This window comes from Plecotus auritus, assembly GCF_963455305.1.
Source record: "Plecotus auritus genome assembly, chromosome: 1".
Lineage (NCBI taxonomy): Eukaryota > Metazoa > Chordata > Mammalia > Chiroptera > Vespertilionidae > Plecotus > Plecotus auritus.
In genome coordinates this window covers 148,072,911-148,100,802 of record NC_137770.1, presented here as the reverse complement: position 1 = coordinate 148,100,802, position 27,892 = coordinate 148,072,911, and the positions used below count along the sequence as shown (strand labels likewise).

At 39.4% G+C, this 27,892-nt stretch overlaps 1 protein-coding gene across 1 annotated transcript; it reads right to left on the bottom strand.

The window, feature by feature from the left end:
• On the bottom strand, positions 1–25,867 carry HACD1 (3-hydroxyacyl-CoA dehydratase 1; the record flags this gene model as incomplete). The annotated part of the gene is made up of 7 exons (XM_080682271.1): positions 1–176; positions 3,189–3,367; positions 8,411–8,532; positions 11,279–11,367; positions 11,444–11,462; positions 11,644–11,761; positions 25,611–25,867. 7 exons carry the CDS (start codon positions 25,865–25,867, stop codon positions 94–96), a joined length of 867 nt encoding a protein of 288 aa, XP_080538397.1. The 3' UTR covers positions 1–93.
• Between the last annotated feature and the right edge of the window lie 2,025 nt (positions 25,868–27,892).

Below are 27,892 nucleotides of genomic sequence, written 5' to 3'. Positions count from 1 at the left end.
AGTATTTCATGAAGTTGTTTATTCTTGTTATTAAAACTTGGACTCAAGTAATCCTGGTTATTCTGGAAAAAGCACCTTGTTTGTAGAGGTCATTTAATCATCCTTTTCTACAATCACCTCTCCATGAAGCACCTTTCTTCTTTGACGTAACATGTGAAAATAGAGTTGTGGAAACACTTCATTGAAAAAAGAAAACAAAGAAAGATAAGCTATTGTTGGAAATTATTTAAACTTGAAACCTCTTAAAGGTGGCAAAGTTTGAAAGCAAGCACATCAGAGGCCATTGCTACCCCCTAGTATTTACAGAGCTCAGGGTGAGGGTACAAATGGAGGCCACAGACCATCTGCCTAAATACTTTAAAGCATAAGCTGTGAGGTCTCATAGCAAACTTTAATACTACCTTGACAAATATACTTTCATAATGATCTGGAAGGCCATGTTTGAATTTAGTAACAATTTGGAATACTGTGCCAGAACATTCCAGCACAGGAGAGCTGCCCACCTGGCCCCTGCTCTCCATTCCATTGGCTGTCCTATACCACAAAGGGTATTGTGAATATATGTATGGATATGCAAGCACACACAGCTCATACCTCCATCCATACATACCCCTCACAAACAGCTGCCCCTAGCTACCCCTGGATTTCAGGGCTGTGTACACTGCTAACATGGTTAACCCTCAGGAGAACAGACTGGGGAGGAGGCCTATGCAGTGCCTAGATGTACACTCAGTGCCATGTGGGCAGCAAATTCCAGGGTCCCAGATTTCCAGAGTGTAATCTAGAAGGCGGGGGGTGGAGAGGTAATCAGTGGACAGCCAGAACAAGGCCCAGAGCAGAGGCCCCTCTTGGCTGGGTATAAGGGTAGTCTGTTTTATACAAGCACATACATGTGAATGTATTAGATCAGTTAGACAAACTGTCATCTGCCCTATCAAATTTGGAGAATTATTCTGAGTCAATGTGAATCAATGATTTAAATTACACTGTAAGCGTTAATGGATGAAAAAATTCACATTAACTATCAACAATACAAATGTAAAAACTTCCCTGAAAATGGACACAGAATAATCAAACCAATTACTTTAATGACAAAACAAGCTTTGAATATCTAGCTTCAGCAACTTCAGATAACTATTTTTAGACCATGGCACAAATGGAGCAAAAATGCACAACAGATTTTCTTTTTAAAATGTAGGTACTACTCATCTTAATATACGTAGCCATCATACTATACCTAGGGATCTAAATATATTCAGGTTATATATACTTAAAGCTAACTGACCAGTGATTGCAAATGCTTCTCTAACATTCTGAGTATAGTAGAAGTTTAGGCTTGAGTTCCAGTCCTGACCTTTTTTACTAGCTGGGTGACTTTTAATCCATCCACTTAACCTCTCCAATCTATAAAGTCCTCATGATAAATGAGAACTAAAAATACGCCCTTTGAATATTAAAATAAGTACTCAAAAAGTACTTTTAATACTTTTAATTTGCAAAGAATTTAGTAAGCAAAGCACCATTATTTATCATTACTAATAATAATCAAGTGGAGAACATCCCCCTGGCTGACCGATTTTCCAGCAAGTGGGCCTCTCAGGTAAATGTCAGCATAATAAACTGAGAAGCTGCTACTGGCATAGGATGGGGTCTACACTTCCCGGGACACCTGCAAACACACGGTCTAAAGTTATTAGTTTGCTGGTTTCAACCGTGATCTGTTGGGCCCTGGGTTTTCTTGCAGATGTCTCAGTGGTCAAAAGGAATGAGAACCCAACCCCTGAAACTGCAGCTATGATATGACAGACACTGAAGCAAGGTCTGGCTCTGCTCAAGGTGTGCTGCCATTCACTGGGTGTCGGGAAAAGCCGGGGATACAAATAATTATCACAGGTGTACCACTCCTTAGTTCTCCTGAACTCACGCTGGTGAAAACCCAATGAGAGTCAGGCTGAAAGGTACAAGTGAGAGGAATAAAAACACTACCTGACCAAAGTCATTTTGATTTTGAAAAGCTTACAAATTGGCTGGGCTGGTGTGACTCAGTGGTTGAGGGTCAACCTATCAACCAGGAGGTTGTGGTTCAATTCCCGATCAAGACACATGCCCGGGTTGTGGGCTCGATCCCCAGTAGGTAGCCTGCAGGAGGCACCTGATCAATGATTATCTTATTGTTGATGTTCCTATCCCTCTCTCCCTCTCCCTTCTTCTCTAAAATCAATAAAAATTTATTTTTAAAAACTGGAGGCCTCCAGGTGCTGGCCAGTTTTTATGTTCATCCCCTTTAGATGACATATTTTATACTGCGTCAATGTAGACTTTAGATTCTATAAATTTTTCTTATTTCTCTTTCCCCTCACTGACACCAATCTCTAATTTTATTCAGAAGGGTAACTAACCGCCTTGCTTTACATTATTTCCTGCTAGTAACTATCAAAATTTGACCTAAACATTTATCATTATTAGTACTTAAATGAAGCAAGTAAAGCCTCACTAATTCATTGCAACTATTGAAAGGTGATGAGAAATTAGAAGAGGCTGAGTTACTCAAAATATTTTAAGAAAAGTAGCTTCATTATTTTCCAGAGCGTAAGCAACACATAATGGTATAAGACTAAAAAGTACTCCTAGATGATTTCTCCAAGTATATGCTTAATGGATTAAAATGCCCTGACATTTTCTAGGATAAAATGTTTCTATTCAGATACGTAACTCTAAATGCTTACAAATAGTTCACTGACCCATGCTTTATCTTTTCTTTAAAAAAATACATCATACTTAGCTTATTTTTAAGTAATTTTGAGAAGGTAATCATTTGTATATTAATTTACTTACCTTTCTTCTCATAACTTGGAAAAAGCCTTTTCTAACTCACTAGCTCTTCAATTATTTCATATAAATGAATATATGTGGGATTGAATAGAGGTATTTTTTATATACACATTTATTGAGGTGTAATTTTCATATTATAAAATTCACCCATTTTAAGTGTACAGTTTTAGTTTAGTAAATTTATACAGCTATGCAACCATTACTACAATCCAGTTTTAGAGCATTTCCATGAATAGAACTTTTGATGTATTTGTAAGCTGTTACTTCTCCTTGCCTTTTAAGCTAGCAATTATGATACCTCTCCAAAAACTTTCATAGCATATGCTAAATCAAAGTACTAATAAATACATACTTACATGGTATATACGAGGCCATGGTTATAAGAAGAAAATAATAGTAGTCAAAAGAGATATTGTATTTATTAGGAAGTCTTATTGAAAACATTCCAGTTTTCTTCACATATGGTAAGGCAGCGTATATCGTGAGAAGTTCACCGGCAACTCCAACAGGATATAAGATGATAAAAAAATTATATCTGGAAAAAGAAAAACCTCAAAGTTATTTTTCTAGAATAAGTATTGAATTTTATATCATGGTTCTTTTGCTACTGCTATGTTTAAACTTAAAAATTCTCCTTCCTATACATATATACAATAACTTCACATAAAAAGGTTAATTTTTTCCTACTTTAATCATTTGCATATTAATTTAATTATCATCCTTTTTTCTCATAGCAGTTTCCATTTCAAATGGCAAGATCATAAAATAGTCAACTTACTTTAAAGTAGTACACATTTTTTACATGTATATGCAGTTTTTGAACTATTTTGACCAGTTAACTGCCACGATATTTTGAATTTAAATTAAAAGGTCTGCCGCTTACGTCTATAGACGCTTATGGCATACAAATGGTTAAAGTATGTAAGTATTGATTTGTAAAGCATATGTAAGCTTGTAAGGTATTTTAGAGGTAACTTCTTTGACACCTGAAATCATAACTGACTGATTTTTTCCCCTGCAGCTACACATTTATTGTTCCAATGCTGTGCTTTAAAAGATCAATTATGATCCTAATTTTACATCTAAATCTTGAAATTACCTATTTGAAGGAATTTGGAAAACACTTTGTGGTTACTAATTAAAAGAGAATTAATATTTTAGAAAACTGATAATATTACCTAAAGCATCAGTACCCAGTAATTGTCTAAAACTACTTTCACAACAAAACAAGCTATTCCCTGAATTCCCACATTAATAAATAGTTTAGGTGGCCTGGCCAGCCTGGCTCAGTGGTTGAGCATCAACCCATGAACCAGGAGGTCACAGTTAGATTTCTGGTCAGGGCACATGCCTGGGTTGCGGGCCGATCCCCAGGAGGGGGTGTGCAGGTGGCAGCCAATCATTAATTCTCTCTCATCATTGATGTTTCTCTCTCTTCCTCTCCCTTCCTCTCTGAAATCAATTAAAAAGTATCTTTTTTAAAAATAGTTTAGCTTGCTTAAAATAGAACTAAGAAATTTCTATTCAAAATCCAAAAATCACAATTTGTTCACGTGGACTGTGGCAAGATCTCTGATATAGAGCAGGCCAGGCATCATTTATGCTACAGTTAGGGCAACAGTCTCCAAGTTCCTACTGGTGTCCAGGAGCAGCAGCCTCAAGGACCCAAGGCATTAAAGAAAACCGTTTTTCTCCAAGTCAGTCATTATGTAGCCAAAAATTAAGGTCAAAATTTTGGTGGAAAAATAATCCATATTTTATTTAATCATTTTGCTGGCATTAAGAAATATTTGCAAAGAAAAGTAAAATTTGTCAGTCTGACAGAAGCCTAGAGACAATCTTATTCCTATACTAGAGGCTGGTGCACGAATTCGTACACCAGTGGGGTCCCTCGGCCTGGTCTGCAGGATAGGGCTGAAACTGGCTCTTGGACATCCCCCGGGGGGTCCTGGATTGCGAGAGGGCACAGGCCAGGCCGAGGGGCCCGACCGGTGCACAATCAGGGACGGGGAGGGATGCAGGAGGTTGGCCAGTCAGGGAGGGACCGCAGGAGGGCTCCAGGGCATGTCCGGCCATCTTGCTCAGACTGGATCAGCCAAAGCCCAGCAGCAAGCTAAACTACTGGTCGGAGCATCTATCCCCTGGTGGTCAGTGCACGTCATGGCGAGCGGTTGAGCAGCCATAGCATATCATTAGCTTATTATGCTTTGATTGATTGAATGGCTGACCAGCCAACTGGACACTTAGCATATTAGGCTTTTATTATATAGGATGCCAGTTATACAAGGATAAAAGATGGTGGATAGGGACAGAATTATTTGCCAAAAGAGATTAACTAGTAAAGACAGAAAAATGGCCCAGCCGGCATGGTGACTGAGCGTTGGCATGGCCATTGGGTTGTGGGCTGGATCCCCAGTGTGAGGCCTGCAGGAAACAGCCACTCAATGATTCTCTCTCATCCCTGATGTTTCTATCTTCCTCTCCCTCTCCCTTCCACTCTGAAATCAATAAAAATACATATTAAAAAAATAAAGAAAAATTATCCTTTTCCTGTCCCAGTTTACCCCCTCCTTTCCTTCAGTATATCTAACCTGGTTTCTTTCCAGTCTGTGTAGTTATTTGTGTGTCATTTAAATCAATCTTTTCCAATATCATTTTCCTATCTCAATTTAAAATCACATAACTGAACATAACTGTATTCCTTTTTCAAATAAAACATTCAAACTTATTTAAGTCATTTTTATAAATTATTCTTTAATAGAAAAAAATCACTCCTATAATAAACTCATTTAAAGCCTTAAAGAGTGATTATTTTTAATAAAATGGGAATTGTACAATTTATTTGACTTTATTTGTATTTTTAAAAGATTACATCATCACTCTCTAAGTTCTGATGGCAGTATATGATTTAACTACCATTCAGAAAAAGACATAATGTTCCTTAAAGATTCCTAATTTTCACTTAAAATTTTTTGAAGGGAATGTGTTTTTTTAAGTTAAACTGGAAATCAATATGAAAACAGAACAATATACAATGATCTGTTTGGTGGACTTTTCTAAGAACACTTCTAACACAAATAGGATCAAGTTATATTCAAACTGTCACAGTAGGCTAACTAGCTATAAATAAAAAGGCATTTCTAAAGTGAAGCTTTATTTGAGGACAATAGTTTCAGTAATTGAACAAATATGATTTTAGGTTCCTTAAGGAACACTTCTAACACAAATAGGATCAAGTTATATTCAAACTGTCACAGTAGGCTAACTAGCTATAAATAAAAAGGCATTTCTAAAGTGAAGCTTTATTTGAGGACAATAGTTTCAGTAATTGAACAAATATGATTTTAGGTTCCTTAATATATACATAGACAGTTGGGATCTTTACAATTTTTGACACAAAATATAATAATTCATGATTATAATGAACTGATATGATGTATTATGCTAACGTGCATTTCAAATTTGAAAGATTTTATAGCACCTTGTTTAACATTAAGGCAACTGACAAAGGATTTCTGAACAGCAAATTTTAACATGCTATAGCACAGTTGTGAACTTTTCTAGAAATTCAAAACATGCAAATGCATCCCAAAAGGCAGACACACAAAGCATTCAAGACCACTATCTTCAACAAATGTTACAAATACAGCAAATTTAAAAAGACTATATCATGAATTTGTATTTTTAAAGTCGTTAGAGGTTGGAAAAACTGAGGTCATGCAAAATGGCACTAACAAGCATTCTAGGATTAGAGTTCAGCTTTCAAACCGCCAACATTATGATGGGCCCAATCACCAAAAGTGAGTAAGTTTTCAGATACAACAGGAATAAAACACACCAAACACATATAAATGGTAATGCAACTTTCTTAAGACAGACAATTTGTTTAAGCTCAAATTATAATTTTAAAGAATTTTATTACATACAAAATGGTAAGCCACAAATGTTGAAAAAAGAACTAGAAAATATTTTAAAAGTCTAAAAAATTATATGACACAACCGTGATTATCCTTTTGCAGGGATAGTGTAAGGAATTTAAAAGGGTTTTTTTCCCTTCTTTTTGGTTTCTATATTCTCATTTATTATATGTGAGCATGCATAATATTAGTTATAAAAAAGGAGTAATCACTAAAAGAAGATAAGCTTTTAATATGTAAGGATCAAAAACAAACCTGACACCAGCTTATAGATTACCTTCAAACAAGTTAGGAATGTATGAATATAAACATCCAAGCTTTAAAAAACCTCAGAAGTATGGATATAGCATTATTTGAGATGCCGTATTTATAACATCTGAAATTGAAAATGATCTAAATTCTAGCAATACAAAACTGGGTCAGTCATACTATGAAATATTAAAGAGTTAAAGAGCTAAATCTAAATATACCTCTAGGGATTTAAAAAAAAGAGAGATCTCCAACATATAAACAAAAAGCAAGTATGTCATCCTATTTATGTTTTTAAAAACTCACACTGTGTTCACATTTTTGATAATATGAAAAAATCTGGATGGGTAAACGCCACACTTTTTCCCTCCAAGGGGAAGGGAGTGGGTCAGGTAAGAGCACCAAGAGAAACTTTCTGTGTTTACTCTAAAAACTTCTGCGCTATTTGAGCTTTTTACAAAGAAAACGTGTTATTTCTATAGTTTAACAGACAAATGTAAAGAAATGGAAATACTGTGAAACCCTTTTATCCTACCTACATGGGATAGACGTATACGGGATGCACATCTCTTATCCTGTGCCTCCTTGAACTTCTTACACCCTGGCATTTCACAGAGCTGTTAGTGGTTTCGTTTTTTGCCTCCTCCATCTTGAGTGGACAGGGATTTTGTTGTGCTCATGCCTGCATTTCAACTATGCAGTTGGCGCAGAGCACATTAAGTTGTTATTGATGTTATTGCCACTATAAGTACAACAGAAAATGCAATAAACAAATCTATGCTTTGTGATTTGTTCTCCAAAGAACAATCTTGTTTTTATAATAATTTTGTAAAATATCAACTGCTCAAAGAATTCAACCTTTAAAAAGAAAAAAAATATTTTGCTTTAAAAATCGTTTTAGGATATATATATTTAGAACCTTTGAAATATAAATTTTGTTCCCAGTCCAAATAATACAATTTCAAATAAGTGTGACTTTTTAAATGTCTGTCTTAGTATTTTGTACATAAAAAAAATTTTGACATTGTATGTATAAGATACTAAAAATTGTGGCTACTAGATTGAATATTAAAATAATTTAAACCAATCAGACAAAATGCCATGTTTTTGGCACACTGTTTATCTAATATAATTTCCAAAATGTATATTTTGCTTTTAAAGAAAAATGAATGACCAATTTAGAGGTTAAGGGTACTAATATAGTTTATCTTATATTGATTTCCTAAAAATATGTATTATTTCTCTCTGATCATTAATTTAAGCCTTTAGAATGCAACTTATAATGTTTTGCTAAGTATGCAAAACCCTGGCATTACAGGGCTGAAACACAAATTTTAATTCTCTGGTGTTAGCTCAGCAACAAAATATGCATGCACAGAACTGTGAGAAACTAAATTACAAGGCATCGCCACCTGGCCCATTTAATGAAGTATGGCAAATGGTTGAGAAGACTGAATGTGTAGAAGGAATAGCGTGTAATCTCTGTCACAGTCCACGCGACCAGAAAAAGCACCACACTCTCCTCATTCTGGATCTGCAGAATGACAGAGAAATCCACAGTGTCGTATAAGCTTGAGCTTTTTTCTCCATGAAGATATTTTATCTTAATTATTTACTGTGTGTCTTTTATTATAATGGAATGGTAGGGTTACCAGGGGTGGGCAAACTTTTTTACTCGAGGGCCACAATGGGTTCTTAAACTGGACCGGAGGGCCGGAACAAAAGCATGGATGGAGTGTTTGTGTGAACTAATATAAATTCAAAGTAAAGGAGCGGAGGGGAGAGCAAGAGAACCCTCCGCTCTTTCGGCTCCGTGGGCCGGATAGAACAGCCGAACGGGCCGGATCCGGCCCGCGGGCCGTAGTTTGCCCACGGCTGGGTTAGGCAGATGTAATACAGAAAACTAATGCAGTCACCACTACATAATTCATTATAAACACACAACTTCAGTGTGTTCTCAGCATAGGAATGGTCACATTTGTAGTGGATTCTCTCTCACAATTCACTCCAGACAATAACTCAGCTATCCCAGGGCAACATTACCCCCTCAAAACAGCATGGGAACAATCTAACCTTCTGACTTTCTATTAGCCATCAAATCAGACCCATTCCACTGTAGCACTAACTCTTGAATCTGCCCACTCATCTTTGGCCCTGCTACCACCAATTGAATCCAGGGCCTATTATCTCTCATCCAGACTATTGTGACAGCCTCCTAAAAAAATCTCTCCACTGCTTTATTCTCTTCATGGGTGAAAGTTTTCTCTTAAAAGCAAAACAAAGAACAAAACTAGAGGCAGCTAGTCCTGTGATTTAAGTCTCATTGGCTTCCCATTATTTAAGAGGAAAGGATACAATCCTACCTCCTGAGCATGAAGTTCAAGGTTCTTTATAATGTGAGCTCAGAAATGTCTCCAACTTCATCTGCAAACACTTGACCCAGCCCCACCCAAATCCCCAACACCTCTCTCTGGTGACACTAAACTTTGTATTCTTTCCAGAACATGCTCTGAACACTTATGCCTTAACACATGCTATTCCCTCTAACTAGAATGCTAATCCCATAGAAAAACCCTTCTTACTTCATATTTTAAGATCCTGCTAAAATATCACACCCTCTGGAAAACTTTTCCCAAACAATTCCTTTCACCCTGAGCAGTTATTTGCTCACTTTCCTTGTTATCACAGTATTTTGTTCATATCTGTATTATAACACTTGCCAATTTTGTACTAAAATTTGTCTGCCTGACTCTTGTCTACCTATCAATACTCAACTCATACATTCTTTCCTCAGGGAGCCTTCCTTCACTTCCTAGGTCAGGCTAAGTCCCGAAGTATATTGCCATGCATGCTGGTCTCTTGGTTCAAAGCACTAACGTTAATATAATGAAACAATTATTTGTGCAACCACTTGTCTAGTATCTATCCCAATCACAGGCTCTGTGAGGCAGGAATTATATTTGCATTACTAATAGCCAGGTCCCCAGCATGTTGGCTGGGACTGCCTTACTCATTGTAAATCCAGAAATTAACACAGTGCTAGATGTATAGAATGCACTCAATAAATGTTGGTTGAATTAATTAAAGAGTTAGATAAAATTAAATAGTACTATTAAGGCAGCGATCCTCTGGAAGATAAAAGAAGAGCAAGCAGATGGATCTTTTTTCTCTTGGGGACTAGCCACCGTTAGCTTAATGTTGCCCACCCTGTCTTTTCTTTCTTTTTTCTCAGTCTTCAGACTCTTTGTGGTCCTGGCACAGCTGTTATATTCATTTCCTGTCCAGAATAGCCTCTCTTTTATTCTGTTAATGTCTGACTTCTGCTTTTAAACTACACAGCAATCTGAATTAAAAGTCTGGATCTCCATGTGGCATGCACTCACTGCTCTCCGTATGGCAGTCATTGGTTAGGGACCAGATGGATAGAGTAAGTTGAGTGAAAGATACTGGTCCAGAGTGCTAGAGTGTAGAGTAATAAAAGGGCAGAAGGTCAACAATCTGTCCCCATGCAGACAGGGGGGGCGGCCAGTGAGTCTTGCAGGCAATGGAAGGGAGGTTAAGTATCATCCCAAGTAGAGAAATGCATCTGAGGAATGGAAAGGAGGCCAGAGATCTGTCCTCAAGTAGACAGGAGACTCCAGAGGCTGTCAAGAAGGTCAGAAGGGCCCATCTGAGAAATGTTTGTCATGGGTTTAAAAGGCCCAATGTCTTGACATAGTAAGCATGTGTTTGTTTGTCTAAAAGGGTTTAAGCCATTAACTAGATTCGGGTCTCTCTCCTGTCATGCCTTAATAAATAATGTGCTTGTTTTCCATAAGTTCCTTAACCCTTCTAACTTTTTGTCTTTGACATTTGTTCATATCTCCAGAACTACATTTACTTTTTATGTGTGTTGCTACAACACTCAATGCTAAATGAGGAAAAATAAATGGTTTACACTGACAAGTTCAAATTACATAAACAAAGACAATATACATAACTTCAGTAGAAAATTTTCAGTTAACCATTTGACAGAATAGTAATATTAATTTTAAAAACTGGAACACACCAGAGGAGAGTATATTATGAATATAAAATGCTAATATTTGGTTTTGCCTGTGCTTCAAAGTTATTCTACTAATTCATTGAGTCAATGGACAAACACACTTAAATCGAAACCCAAGCTTTCTTTTGTCCAATGATTCTGCCTCCTGAAATATACCAGTACTAATATTTTAGATTCCTATTAATAAAAGAGCTGTCTTGCAGGCTCAAGTAGAGAACATGTTCATGTCACTTACTGGTTTTATGCTATGAGTAATGAGCCACACCATAAAGATTCTGGAACTGACTTGGACCCCAGCCACAAGCACAGAAGTAGGTACAATTCCTTAAAGAGAAAAACAAGTCAACTATTGTCTTCAAGGTAATTTATACCAAACATAAAAATTAAATAAAAAACTCACCAATTAAACAGTGGACTATCTGTAAGCAAATAAAAAAAAAATCACAAGTCAGTACCATACAACATAAAATAAATCCCTGATGACATTGGTTTTAAATGAATCTGTAGGTGGGATGTAATCAGCAAAATTGCTTTTGCTCAACAAATATATTTTCAAATAAATATTACAATGACAAAAAAAGAGAATCACTGAAAACTTACCTCAAGCAAGGCAAATGTCTGGAAAAATTTAAGTGTCTTCTGAATACTTTTATATAAACCTTTGTGTGTTCCTTTTTCCATATAAAAACGCACCATGGTAATAGCTAGAACCAACCACCTAGAGAAAATAAAAGCATTTTATAAAGTTTTTTCAAAATGAATACAACTAATCTTCCTATAAAGAATGCCATAATTTGAGGATCCAAGATGGTGGCGTAGGTAAACACCTAAACTGCTGCCTTGCACAACAATTTCAAAACTACAACTAAAAGACAAAACGTCTATCACCCAGAACCAAGGGAAAGCTGGCTGAGTGGAAGTTCTACAACTAGAAGGAAAGAGCAAACAGCATTGAGAGGTGCACAAGCGCTGAAAAGCTGAGGTACGGGGGCGCGCGAATCGGGCTGGCGATGGGCGACTGGGAGCACTGCTTTTTTCAACCCGAAGGGAGACAAGCTCCCGATTACCCCAAACTCCAGTTTCTGGGGAGAAGCGGGGGACCCAAACTCCTACGGGGAGAAGCTGGACTGTCTGTCGTGGGGTTGGAAAGTGAGGGTGGCTTGCTTGCAGGGCTGCGCGCAGGAATAATTGTTTACTGTGCTGGGGTGCGGGACACGGGGATGCAGTCGGAGACGCAGAGCCGGCTAACTGGCAGCCATCACTGTTTGCCACGTCCTAGCCTAGTCACGCCCTGAGACCCCACACCGCACAACCTACAAACCAACCCAAGCTCCAAGCAGCGGCTTTAGCATATGAATGGCCTGCCCTATCGCAGCTTAACCTAGCAAACTTGCAGCCCGGGTCAGACAGCTCCAAAACCTCCAAACCCCAAGCAAAGAGGAGAAAACTGTAGTTCTCGCTGTAGCTTCTGCTGGGTGGCCTCAGATAGTAGCTGACCTGCACCCCATTGGAGATCCAGAAGCCAGTGTACCTAGTGGTCAGTGTGAGACACCAGATTTCAACTCCTCACATCCATAAGTGATACACTCAAGAGGCAGACTCAGTGAGCACCAAAGCCCCACTGAAACAAGTCCTGCACCATAAGCGTGTCTCCAGCGCAGCAGTTCTTCCATTATAGACATAGCGGGTCCTCACAGCCAAATGGCCTGGAGGTCAATTCCTCCCAGTGTACCAACAGTAATCAAGGCTTAACCACACCAAGACTTTGCACTCAGCCCACAAAGGGGTGTACCAAAGGCATCCACCTCAGGTGATTGGGGAGGCTGAGCTACTGGCCCCTATAGGTCACCTACCACACAAAGCCACTCCATCAACACAGGGAAGCAGCAAAATGCAGAGACAAAGAAACATGTCACGAATGAAAGAAATGGAGGAAAGCAAACTACTAGACGACATAGAGTTCAGAACCACATTTATAAGGTTACTGAAGAATCTTCTAAAAACCACTGAGGAACTTAGTGAGACCTTTAAGTATCTTAATGAGAATGCCAAAAAAATGGAAAAGGACCAGTCAGAAATTAAGCATACACTGTCTGAAATAAAGAATATACAGAAACTCAACTGTAGATCAACGTACCCAAAGAATCAAACCAAAGATCTGAAATATGAGGAAACAAAAAACACCCAACCAGAAAAACAAAAAGAAAAAAGAATCCAAAAATATGAAGATAGTGTAAGGAGCCTCTGGGACAACTTTAAGCATACCAACATCCGAATTTTGGGGTGCCAGAAGAAGAGAGAGAGCAAAATATTGAAAACCTATTAGAAGAAATAATGACAGAAAACTTTCCCTACATGGTGAAAGAAATAGACTTACAAGTCCAGGAAGCACACAACCCCATACAAGAGGAATCCAAAGAGGACCACACCAAGACACATCATAATTAAAATGCCAAGGGCAAAAGACAAAGAGAGAATCTTGAAAGCAGCAAGAGAAAAACGGTTAGTTACCTACAAGGGAGCACCCATACGACTGTCAGCTGATTTCTCGGCAGAAACTATGCAGGCCAGAAGGGAGTGGCAAGAAATACTCAAAGTGATGAACAGCAACAACCCACAACCAAGATTACTCTACCCAGCAAAGCTATCATTCAGAGTTGAAGGTCAGATAAAGAGCTTCACAGACAAGAGAAAGCTAAAGGAGTTCATCACCACCAAACCAGGATTACATGAATTGCTGAAGGGTATTCTTTAAGAAGAGGAAGAAGAAGAAAAAGGTAAAGATAAAAATTATGAACAACAAAATGACATCAAATACATACCTACCAACAAGTGAATCTAAAAATCAAGTGAATAAAAAATCTGAAGAACAGAATGGACTGGTGAATATAATAGAATCAGGGACATAGAAAGGGAGTGGACTTACAATTCTCAGGGGGAAGGGGGTGTGAGGGGTGCGGGAAGAGATTGGACAAAAATCTTACACCTATGGATGAAGACAGTGGCGGGGGGGGGGGGGTAAGGGCAGGGGGTGGGGTGGGGAATCAGGTGGAGGGGAGCTATGGGGGGAAAAAAGAGGAACACCTGTAATAATCTGAACAATAAAGATTTATTTAAAAAAAAAAAGAATGCCATAATTTAAATAATAATAACATGTATGTCTTATGCTCTCAATTTGTTATTCTGTTTTTAAAATCTGAGAAAGAAATAACAAATATTACTTTTACATGAACTCTTCAAGGGGATGAACAGAACATATTGGAAACCAACTACATACAAATGTCAAACAATGTCCACTGTATCTTTGGTTCCACCAGATAAACTGACAGACTGAAAAAAATCAGGTTTATTACCAAAAATGAACTTATTATAAAGCATTTAGTAATCAAATAGTGACTTCTTAAGGTAAAAAGCTGTGTAAATATGTACTTTATACAAATACATAATACATAACTATATACAATTATAAGTAAAATCAATAAGAATCAATTAATATTTTTACAATTTTTTTTAACCTTCAGGATTTTATTTTTATTTTTTTATTTTTATTTTTTATTTTTTAATTAATTTCTTTATTGATTAAAGTATCACATATTTGTCCTTATCCCCCCATTCCCATCCCAAACCCCTCCCCACACATGCCCCCACCCCCCTGTTGTCTGTGACCACTGGTTAGGCTTATATGCATGCATACAAGTCCTTTGGTTGATCTTTCCCCTTTACCCCCACCCTCCCCTACCTTCCCTCTGAGGTTTGACAGTCTGATCGATGCTTTTTTTCATTAAATAAAAACAATTGCTGTGTCACACAACAACCCCAAATATATGGGACACAGCAAAAGCAGTCCTGAGAGGGAAGTTTATAGCATTACAAGCCTACCTCAAGAAACAAGAAAAAGCCCAAATGAACGATCTAACCCTAAAACTAAAAGAATCAGATAGATATTAACAAGAAAATCCCAGAGTAAATATAAGAAAAGAAATTATAAAGATCAGAGTGGAAATAAATGACATACAGACTAAAAATAATAATAATAATAATACAAAAGATCAATGAAACCAAGAGCTTGTTCTTTGAAAAGATAAACAAGATTGATGAACCTTTAGCCAGGCTTATCAAGAAACAAATAGAAAAGATCCAAGTAAATAAAATCAGAAGTAACAACTGACATCACAGAAATATAAGAGATTTTTAAAAAAATACTATGAACAATCATATGCCAACAAACTGGACAACCGGGATGAAGTGGACAAATTCCTAGAAACATACAATATTCCAAACCTCAATCAGGAAGAATCTGAAAACCAGAATAGGCCAATGACAACGAATGAAATTGAAGCAGTAATCAAAACACTCCCAGCAAACAAAAGTCTTGGATTAGATGGCTTCACTGGCAAGTTTTACCAAACATTCAAAGGAGAACTAACACCTATCCTTCCTCAAACTATTCAAAAAAATTCAAGAGGAGGGAATTTAAGCTCTTTTGACAAGGCCAGCATTATCCTAATTCCAAAACTAGATAAAGATACTACAAAGAAAGAAAATAACAGGCCAATATTCCTGATGAACATAGATGCTAAAATCCTCAACCAAATATTAACAAATCGGATCCAGCAATACATTAAAAAGATCATATGCCATGACCAAGTGGAATTTATTCTGGAGATGCAAGGCTGGTACAATATTCACAAATCTATGAACAAGATATATCACATAAACCAAATGAAGGATAAAAATCACATGATCATATCAATAGATGCAGAAAAAGCCTTCCACAAAGTCAACACCCATTTATGATAAAAACTCTCAGCAAAGTGGGAATAGAGGGGTCATACCTCAACATAAAAAAGCCATACATGACAAACCTATAGCCAATATCATAATCAATGGGCAAAAATTAAAAGTGTTTCCTTTAAGATCAGGAACAAAACAGGGATGTCCGCTTTCACCACTCTTATTCCACATAGTACTGGAAGTCCTAGCCCCAACAATCAGACAAGAAGGAAAAATAAAAGGCATCCAAATCAGAAAGGCAAGAGTAAAAGGGTCATTATTTGCAGATGACTAGTATACATAGAAAATCTTAAAGACTCCACACACACAAACAAAAAAAACCCCTACTAGATTTAATAAATGGATATGGCAAAGTATCAGGATACAAAATTAATATCCAGAAATCAATGGCACTTTTATACACCAATAATGAACTATCAGAAAGAGAAACTTTAAAAAATCCCATTTACCACCACAACAAAATAATAAGATACTTGGGAACAAACTGAACCCAGGAGGTAAAAGACCTATACTCAGAAAACTATAAGACACTGAAAAAGGAAATAGAGGAAGATACAAATAAGTGGAAACATATACCTTGTTCATGAATTGGAAGACTTAACATCATTAAAGTATCATAATACCAAAAACAATCTATGCATTCAGCTCAATACCATTAAAATATCAACGGCATATTTCACAGATCTAGAACAAATATTCCAAAAAGGTATATAGAATCAAAAAAGACCCCAAATAGCCTCAGCAATCTTGAGGAAGAACAAAGTTGGAGGGATCACAATATCAGACATCAAACTATACTACAAAGCCACTGTAATAAAAAGAGCCTGGTACTGATGCGAGAACAGGCATATACGGTAGATCAATGGAACAGAACAGAGACCCCAGAATTCGACCCATGCCAATATGTTCAATTAATATTTGACAAAGTATGCAAGAGCATACAATGGAGTAAAGACAGTCTCTGCAAAAAATGGTGTTGGGAAAATTGGACACATATATGCAAAAAAATGAAACTAGACCACCAACTTATACTATACACAAAAATAAACTCAAAATGGATAAAGGACTCAAATGTAAGTCACGAAATCATAAAAATCTAGAAGAAAACACAGACAGTAAAATCTTAGACATCTCACATAGCAGAATTTTCGCTCATACATCTCCTAGGGCAAGAGAAACAAAGGAAAAAAATTAACAAATGGGAATACATCAAGTTAAAAAGCTTCTGCATGGCAAAAGAAACCATCAAAATGAAAAGGGAACCCAAAGTATGGAAGACATACTTGCCAATGACACATCTGATAAGGAATTAATTTCCACAATATACAAACAACCCATACAATTTAACACCAGGAAGACAATGTTCAGCGAATGATTAGCACGTGATTACATCGAATTGCACACGGTAATTGGTTCTGTTTTCCCGTGGTGTGACTTTCTATAGCAGTTTTAACGCATGTCAGCCTATGTTCCCATGGGCACTAAGCCACCCAAGAGTGTGTATTTGTTTACTCACAGTGACTGATGAATGCACACATTTACTAGATCTATTCAGCCTAAATGTAAATTACTGTGATACATACAGAAAACTTTTCTGTGAAATTAAACTTTTCATACTTACTTTTAATTACACAAACATGTCTATATAAGTAAAAACTAATTTGTCAATTTCTTAACATACATATTCAGAAAACCTAATTTACTATATAATGGACTTTCAGCTTTAACAGATATCCCCTCGCCCGAATTAATCCATTATATCGAGGTTTTACTATATTTTTAAATAGCATGATATAAAAATCCATGCATTATAACAAGTTTTACTGTTGCTCTGTAGGTGGCAGTATTGTACCAACTAGTATAGTATGATAACACACGTGTTTAAAATAAAGGAAATTAACACTGTGGAGTTAGAAAGGGCCACTGAACCATTCTATGCTAACCTCTCATCTGTTTTTCAGTAAATACACTAGGAACTAATCTGAACTAATTAGTGCTCTCTCCTTAAGTCACAACCTCTCCAAAGTGCCCTACCTTTACCTAATTTTGGACTTCCTACATCCATCAGTTTAGTAAGTGTAATAAAACCAAAAGTATTCCCAAAAAAATTAGAACTTCTGCATTTAGAAATTCTTTTCTGAAAAGTTGTTTGTTTTTTTAATATGCCAGAGCTATTGATTACCCAAACACAAACCCAAATAGATACATTCAGTCTTTGATAAAATACTCTCTTGCGAAAATATAAACATGTATTCCATTTGTAGAAGGTTCCTTGCTTACTTGCTTAATTCATCTGTTTATTCAACATTTATTGCTGAGCCAGATAGTGTGCTAGATGCTGGGGAATTAGAGGTAAACAGGATAGTTCTTACCTCAAGGAACCAAATTAGTAAGTGGAGACAACAGAACAGTGCTGTAACAGGAGATATATGCCATCACTTGCTAAACACAGGGCCTTATTCTCATGCCAGTATGGCTATAATGACCCTGAAAAACCCTATAGAGAGAGGAGCTTTCCTCTAGCTGTCTTCTCATGCTTCTTTCTCTCCTGAGATTTCTCGGAGATCACCTGCTCCTTGAAGAACTTGATTATCTATATCTCCTTTTTTTTAAAAAAAAAATTCAACACTGCTTTTTAAATTTTTATTACAAACAATTTCAAATATATACAAAAATATAGAGAATGGTAAAATGTGCCCATTACCCACCTTCAAACCACTGTCTATGTACAATCTTGTTTCATCCAAACCTCTATTCATTTCTCTCCCCACCATCACTCTTCTCTCATTATTTTGAATCAAATCATACATCCTATAATTCATAAATGCTTATTATGCCCCTCTAAGAGCATTGTTTTTAATCAACATAACCATAATACCATTATCTCATTTTTTAATCCTCACTCAAGGATATGTTTTTATTGATTTGAGAGAGAGAGAAAGAGAGAGAGAGAAACATTGATGCACCCCAACTGGGGATCAAACCTGAAACCTTCTGGTTTACTGGATGCCCCAACCAACTGAGCCACCCAAACCAACTGAGCCACCCAGCCAAGGCTACCACTATCCCACTATCCCATTTATATCCCACTATCCCATTTTTTAAAATAAACAATAACTTCTTAAATCACGAAATAGTCAGGATACAAATTTCCTCAATTGTCTCACAAATTTTTACATCATGATTGAAATAAAAATCATACATTGTAATTAGTTGCTATGAATTTTTTTTTAATCTTCACCAGAGGATATGTTTTCATTGATTTTTTTAGAGAGAGAAGAAGGGAGAGAGAAACTTCATTAGTTGTCTCCCGTATGTGCCCCAACTGGGGATCGAACCTGCAACCTAGGTATGTTCCCTAACCAGAAATCGAACCCGCAACTTTTTAGTGTACAGGACATGCTCCAATCAACTGAGCCATCTGGCCAGGACTAGTTGCTATGTCTTTTATGCCTCTTTTAATGTATAGGTTTCCCCTCACTCCCTCCCTCCTTCCATTCACTTTTCCTCTTACAATTTTTCTGTTGAAGACATGGAGTGGTTTGTCCTGTTGAGTTACCCTCGGTCTGGGTTGTGCTAATCAAATACCCACATGTCATTTATTATATTCTTCTATCTCCTATAATTCCTGTAAATTGATAGTTCTACAGGCTTGATCATACAGGTTCATGTTCCAGGCTAATTCACAGGCTGTGTTGTGTACTTCTCTAGGCAGTACATAATTTCTGACTGTCTCTCTTGTCTGTGATGTTAGCCATCATTGATGATGATTGTCCAGATCCATTACTTTAGCAGTTATTGAAAAATGATATTCTAATTTTATAATTTCTCCTTTATACTGTACCTCCTTTAAAGTAACCGCGAGAAGGCTTGTACCAGCAATGGTCTTTGACATTCATACCATCCGTACTTTCATATAGTATTCACTGACACCTCTAAACTTCCTTTCCTAGACTAAACTGAAACTTTCATTTAGCAACCAATCCATGTTTTAACCTTTAAGACCTTCTGCTGTTTGAAAGACACTACGAAGAGAATGAAAAGCTAAGCCACAACTTGAACAAAATATTTACAAGTCACATAATTTGGTAAAGGACTTGTATCCTGACTAAAGTACTCTCAAACTTAACAGAAAATGAAACAACCCCATAAAATATGAGCAAATGATTTGGGCACTATACCAAAAAAGGTAAACAATTGGTAACCACATGAAAAGATGTGCAGTGTCATTAGTCCCTAGGGAAATGGAAATTAAAACCACAATGAGATAACACAACATACCAATTAGAATGTCTAAAACTATGACTGACCATACCTAGTGCTGGTGAAGATATGCTACAACTGGAACTGTCATTCACTGACCATGAAAATGGAAAACGGTACTACCACTTTGGAACACATTTTGGCAGTTTCTTAAGAAGTCAAGAATGTGACTACCATATGACCCAGCCATTCCACTTGTAGACATTTAAGAAAAATGAAAGCAGGTGTCCATATAAAAATCTGTACATGAATGTCCATAGCTTTGTCATAGCCCAAAACAAGAAAGAACCCAAATGTCTATCACAGATGAATGGATAAACAAGTTGTGGTAAATCCATGCATGGTTCTGTCCTCAGGAATAAATATATGTCTATTACTTATCATTTTGGGAAATGTATACAAGGTGAGGCAAAAGTAGGTTTACAGTTGTGAGTACATCAAACAGTTTATTCTTGTATTATTATTTAAGAATTATTGAGTTATTTTCAATATGAACAACTGTAGCCTGAACTGTGGGATTGGTGCTCTAATAACTCATACTATGTTTACTGTAAAAATATCTTAAATAGTTGCTCTTTCTGCAAGAAGTGCATTTTTAAATTAACCACTAGAAACAGGAATTACCATTTTTAAACGTTCACTGTGTGTCAGGAATTTTGCTGAACACTTCATATCCATGATATGTTTATTCCTTTGTAATAATTTAGCAAAGCTGTGCTGTTCCAATTTTACAGATGAGAAAACTTAGGGTCACAGAGGTTAAGTAATTTATCTGAGTTTACCCAGTTAAAAAGGAGTGAAACATAACCTTTAATCAACACCTTCCTGTACTGCTTACAGATTAAATCCAAACATGTTAGCAAGGCATTTCAAAAGCCTTTGCAGTGGCCCAAGCTACCCCTCTATCTCCATTTCCCTCCCTATACTTCAGCCCTTCTGTTGCTGCCTCATCAGCACATCCAGCAATGGTAAACCTCTGCTGTCTCCCCATCCATGCCTAATAAATCCTACTCATCCTTCAAAGCTCAGTTGAAATGCAATGGTCTCCCCCACAAAGCTTTGATTCTCTGATTCCCCCCACCTATCTGACCTGACATCTCTGTAGAGATTTATTTCATTTGTCTTTTATTGCCATATATAAATGCCCCAGGTTACACTTCTTCAAGGACAGGGCCTAAAATATTTATCTTACGTCACTTACTTAACCTAGAACAATGCACTTAACAGCTTCAAAAGTATTTGTTAGTCATGCATGTTCATTGTTTGCAGTGATAGAAGTGTGTATATATATATATATACATATATATATATATATATATATATTTAATTTGTCTTTATTGTTGAAAGTATTACAGATGTCCCCTTTTACCCCCCATTGACCCCTTCTAGCTCACATCTGCACCCCTCCCCCCCTCTCTGCCCCAGGCCTTCACCACACTGTGGTCTGTGTCCTTGGGTTATGTATATATGCATATAAATTATTCGGTTAATCTCTTCCCACCTGCCCATCCACCCCCACTTTCCCTCTGAGATTAGACAGTCTGTTCCATGTTTCTATATCTCTGGATCTATTTTGTTCATCAGTTTATTTTGTTCTTTAGATTCCACATATGAGTGAGATCATGTGATACTTGTCTTTCTCTGACTGGCTTATTTCGCTTAGCATGACTGTTTTACATAGTGAACACGCAATAAATACTTCTTAAATTAAAAAAAAAAAGTATTTTTTGAAAAGCGAAAAGAAGAAATGCTCACTTTCCTAGCCAAGTACCATAAAAGTCCTTACATCCTTTAAATGTGTATTTCTACTTCTGAAAACTCATCTTAAGCAACTAATTCAAGAGAAACAAATAAAAGCAACATGTCATTAGAGCATGATTTTACATAACTCTATACACTCTTATGTAATCAGGAACAAGTGTATTTTTGAAAATTATATAGAAATATTTGACAGAATAGTGAGAACAGATACTATAACTACAATACTCTATAATATGTATTCATTCACAATACATATTTATTGAGTGTTTCAAGGAGTTTACACTCTAATAGGGGATGACTGACAATAAGCAATAAATTAGTAAAATAGATTGTAGTTATATGGCAACTAGTAGCCCTGCGCACGAATCCATGTGCCAGTAGCTCACTGCTGCCCTCCAATAGCTCTCCGCCCACTGCCCTGCCTTCCTGTAGCTCCCCCTCCCCTCCCCCAGCACCCCCCCTCATAGCTTGCTGCCCTGCTCCCTCCTGTAGCTCTCCGCCCCACCCTCCTGCTGATCCGTGATCCGGTCATTACGCGGTCCGTCTTTATGCTTCATGGCGTAACCACCATTTGCATATTACATCTTTATTATATAGGGTAAGTGGGGTGGAGAAAAGCAGGCAAGGGCAATAAGGAGTGCTTGGGTGAGGTTGCTATTTGAATGAAGATAGCCAGGGAAGACCTCCCCGAGAATAGAGGTTTGAAAAAAACCTGAAGGAGGTTAGATACTCATATGAAAAATAAGGATAAATGAAAGGTCGTGCTAAGCTTATAGAATTAGGCAAGTTCTTTTATACATTTGTGTAAAATTTTTGTTTCTTAATTATAATCTTACTAGAGGCCCAGTGCACAAAAATTCGTGCATTCGGGGTGGGGGGGGGTCCCTCAGCTTATACAATTAGGCAAGTTCTTTTATACATTTGTGTAAAATTTCTGTTTCTTAATTATAATTTTACTAGAGGCCTAGTGCACAAAAATTCATGCACTTGGGGGGGGTCCCTCAGCACGGCCTGCACCCTCTCACAATCCAGGATCCCTCAGGTAGGGTCCCTAGGCCTGGCCTGAGATCAGGGCCTATCGGGGCTTTCCTTCCCTGGGCTGCAGGCAGCTGGCCCCACCCCTGCCGCTGCCACTGCTTGCCATCTGTGCAGCGCTGCCCCCCTCCCCTGCCACCAGTGGCCTCCCTCTGCAGGTGATAGGCTGGGATGCAATGGCTTGGCTGGCCTGGGCCTCCCTCTTTCTTTGCTGGGGGGCGGGGCCAGCCCTGCGAGGGGCTGTCTGCCTACCTGATTGCCCCTAACCATTCTGCCTGCCTGCCTAAACGCTTGCTTGGGTGCGGGGCGGGGCTAGCTCACGAGGGGCCATCTGGTCTCTGGTCGTTTCGGTCGTGACTCTGGCCTTTTATTATATAGGATTGTTTTCAAAACTATTACAAAAAACTAATAAACACTCCAAAGTTCTGCTAAGAGAAAAACAAAATAAGCAAGTTAAATGAACAAACAAAAAGACCCTCAACTAACCCTCTGCTATCCACCCCATTAAATGAAAACCTTGATGTCCCACTTCCAAAATAATTTCTCCAACCTTATCTGTCATTATTCCCCAAACTTCCACTTAAATCAATATACCAAACTTTCTTATATTCCATGCCTATTTCCAGAATTTATCTCACTTGAAATATCTACCCTCTACATATGCAAATCCTATTCCTTCTTCAAATCTCAATATCTCTAGAAAAACTCCAAAGAATTAAGTTATGTAGATTATTCCATTTCAATTATCCTTACCTTTAAACAGGGATGAAAATAACAAGAGACCTTCGCATTATAGGCAGGGAGACAGACAAGTTTCAGACAAGCAGTAATTTGCTGGGGCAGGTAGAAAGGAGAGGAATGAAGTGTGAGAACACAGAGGAGAGAGCATTTAATTCTGCTCCAGGTCAAGTAAGAGACCTAGAAAACTTCAACGAGAGTGACTTGGTTAGAAGTCATGGGAGGTATATGGAGGATATTAGACAAAGAGAAAGCAGCCTGAGCAAAGATGGAGAGAGCCATGAAAATTAAAATGCATGGTGCTTTGAGGGCATTGTGTATTAGAGGGAATTTCAAATGCAATGAAACTGAAAAGGGAAATCCAGAAGCATAGTGCAAAGGGCCTTGAACGCACACAGCCTAAATCCCTTCAATTATGGTAAAGGTAATGGCAAGTCACGTAAGGCATTAAACGGGAGTTATGCATTTCTTAGAAGGTAACCTGGCCTTCTAAAGAAAGGCTGGACTGGAAAGAGAAGGGACAGCAGACCAGTTAATACATGGCAGGTGTTCCATAAATGTTTATTAACTGGATGAGACTATCACACAGAGAAGAGAAAATTCTTTCAGTCTCCACATTTAAAGGCAGCAGCACGCAGTGGGTGCTCAATTGTTCTCCAGTTGCTTTGAATATATTAGTTTTCCCCTTTCAAGATCATAAAATTTAGTAAAGCGGAAAGGTGAAGAAGAAACATGGCTCCAGAGTCAGACTTGGCTAAAGTCCAAGTCTGAAAATTGCTGGTTGTGTGACTGTGAACAAGCTACTTAATTTCTTTGTGCCCCAGTCTCCTAATCTATTAAATATAATATTATATACCCCTCACAGATTGGAGAGGATTAAAAATGAGACGGTACCAACACAGTGCCTCGCACACAGTAAATCCTCAATAAATATTATATTTATGAACTGTATTTGGTGTTCAGGATTATACTAGTACACTAAGCACATAATAGGTACTCAGTACTGTGTCAAATCATTTATTAAATCTCTGACAATCACATTTTTCTACAAACTTTCTATAAAAGCTTTAAACTTTCCCCCACATTTACATAGGTTAGATTCAGGCCATATGGAAAACAACTTCCTTTTAAAAGCAACGCAACTGAGAAAGGGAAGAGCATGCTCTTAACAGCTTTTGAAAGGCAGTCTACACAGAAGTCACTTTGACAGGTCTCTGAAGAGCGATAGTCACTGCGTAACCTTAACAAACTCAAAGGCAGAAACAAAGTACAGGGTATCAATAATCGAGCACGGGGCCATAAAGATGCTGGACACGAGTGACACGCTCCAGTAAGGCAGGGTTTTTTGTTTTAAAACGCACCAAGTAAGCTCTAGTCTAGAGAGCACTATTGCTTAAAAAAAAAAATCGTGGTGACATTAACAGTGAAGAGAACTCTACCCAGCGATCTGCAACACGAGGAAAAGCACGCTAGGGGCCGGCGGTCGGGAAACCGGAGGGACAGCTCAGGGCTCCGGGGTGACTGGACCCAGGTGTTTCTTCAGCAGCGGTAGCAGCGGCGGCGCCGGGGCGGTAGGGCCGAAGCGGCCCGGCCTCCTCCGCGGGTCGGCCCCGCATTCCTGCGCCGGTCTATACTTAACCTCCGGCCCGCGCCCGCGGCCGCCGCCACGCCGTGCACCGTATTAGGCAATGCCCGGTGCGCACGGCGATCCCCCGCCCCGCTCCATTCAACCCGCCGGCGGCGGCGCCCGCGCCCCTCCCCCACTGCCCCTGCCCGCGTCCCCCACCGCCTCCCACCGCGTCCCCGGCGCCGGGACCACCCCGCGCTCCGCCCCGCACACACCTCCGTACGCCCCTCCCGCGCGCTTCGGAGCGGGGCGCCCCCCACCACCCAGTCGCCGCCCCGGGCGCGGAGTAACGGGCACAGCAGCGCGGGGAGGGCCTGGGGGAGAGCCGGGACCCTCGGGGCGCACGTACCCCGCGGTCATGGCGATGTTGTAAAACGTGAGCCAGGCGGTGGCCGCCCAGCCTAGGCGCCTTCTCTTGCCGGGGGCCTCCGTCTCCTCGCCGGCCTCCGAGGCGCCGCCGTTGGTGCCGTCCTCCTCGCTGAACGCCATGGTGGCCGTGCAGCCGGGGGAGGTGGCCGAGAGGGGCAGGGGAGTGGGCGGGGGCCCAGCCGAGCTCGCAGCCGAAGCGCCGCTGCCCGCTGCCGCCGCCTCGGTCAAGCGCCCCATGTGCCGCGCGCAGGGGGCTCGGCGCCGCCAGCCCGGCTGCTCACGGGGGGAGGAGCGGGCGCCCCCGGCCAGCACCCCGCGCGCCCCGCCCCCGGCCTCGTGAGCGCGCGCGAGGCGGGACCCGGCCCCCAGCCCGGAGCGCGGGAGCGATTCCCTGAGTATGGTTTCGAGGCTCCCACGGAAAACCTATCCGCCTCGCGGACTGGGGGAACCTCCTCTCGGAAAGACGCCCTAGTTATCGTGTACCTGGCGACGTGCGCCGTCGGGACAGAGGGAACTCACCGGGGCTTCGAGTGGTCACGCCCCGCCCAGCCTTTCATAAGGTGGCTTCTGGACGCGGAGACAGGTACTGGGATCTTCCCGCCAGACGCATTCCTAAGAGCGTTTGGGGAAGCTGTGTCCACTTAACCCCGTTTCACTTTTACTGGCCTGTGGGGCATGGATGGCGGAAACACAGGATTTGGCCAATTTATGAGGATTCCATGGAGCCAGGGGTTCTCAGGGCATTAATTGAAATGCGCAGAATAATGGATGTTAGGGGAAACTGGAGGGAAGAGGACAGACATGTCAAGACACCAAAGGAGAAAAGTTTGAATAGATATAGACAATCCACAGATGTGGGGCTAACAAGAATTCTTTTCCACAGGAAAAACAGTAACCCACTGTTTTCCACCCTGTATCTCTTTCCTTTAAAAAAAATTTTTTTTTTCCTCCAAATACCCATGCTTTCTCCTATTAGCTCCTGCCTATTTTCCCTTTAAAGCACACAGTTAAGAAGGCAGGTTCTGGAGTCAGAGTACTGAAATTCAAATTCCAAATTTCTGGCTCCACCGGTCTTATTAGTTGTGGGCAACTAAACATCTCTATGCCTCAGTTTCCTCAATAGGGAGAATTTAAAAACCTACCTCATGAGGTTGCTGTGAGATATGTGTAAAAACCAGTTACAGGCCTGAAACATTTTGAGTCACCCCAAATCAGCACGTTAGCACTTTTCTGATGATTCCTGAACTCCATTGATAAAAGTTTATCATTAAAAACTGAAACTACAAAATTCTAGAAGAAAGCAGAATCTTTGGAACCATGAGGAAGGCAAAGATTTCTTAGATACAATGTCAATAAAAGGCATTAATCAGAAAAGAACAGACAGATGGGGCTTCATCAAAATGTAAAACTTCTGTTATCCCAATGACACCGTTTAAAAAGTGAAAATATTCAGAATATATATTGTGATGAGGAACTTGTATCCAGAATACTATATATAAAGAATCCTTGCCCTAGCCAGTTTGGCTCAGTGGATAGAGTATGGGCCTGGGGACTGAAGAGTCCCGGGTTCAGTTCCGGTCAAGGGCGCATGCCCAGGTTGCGGGCTTAATCCCCAGTAGGGGAAATGCCTCCTGCGTTTAAAAAAAAAAAGAATCCTTATAACTCATAATACAACAATCCGGTATTTTTAAATGAGCAAAAGATTTCAATAGACATTTCACAGAGAAGATATAGAAATAGCAAAAGATTTTCTGCACAGGTCAACAGAAGCAAGCGGCTTGAAGGCCTTCCTACTGGCCACAGTCAGGGAACGACCACCTGAGGACTAGAGACCCAGCTCCGAGAGCTTCTCAGGGTACGGAGTCATCCTCACGCGGAGGAGAAGGTTAGGGACGGCACCAAAGAGGAGAAAAAGGAGCCTGGACCAGGAGGGTCGTGATCCAGGCTCTCAGCCCATTGCCCAGGCAGTACTAACAGCCTGCTCCAGAGAATTTAGATAATTTTTTGTCTTTTTTAAAAAAATTCTTTATTGAAAGTATTACATACTAGTATGTCCCTTTTCCCCCCCATTGATTCCCTCTGCCCCCTCTCCCCCCAGAACTTCAGCACCCTATTGTGTCCATGGGCCATGTATATATGCATACAAGGTCTTTGGTTGATTACCTTCCACCCACCCACCCTCTCCCGCCTTCCCTCTGAGATTCCCCACTCTGTTCCATGCTTCCATGTCTCTGAATCCATTCCGTTCATCAGTTTATTTTG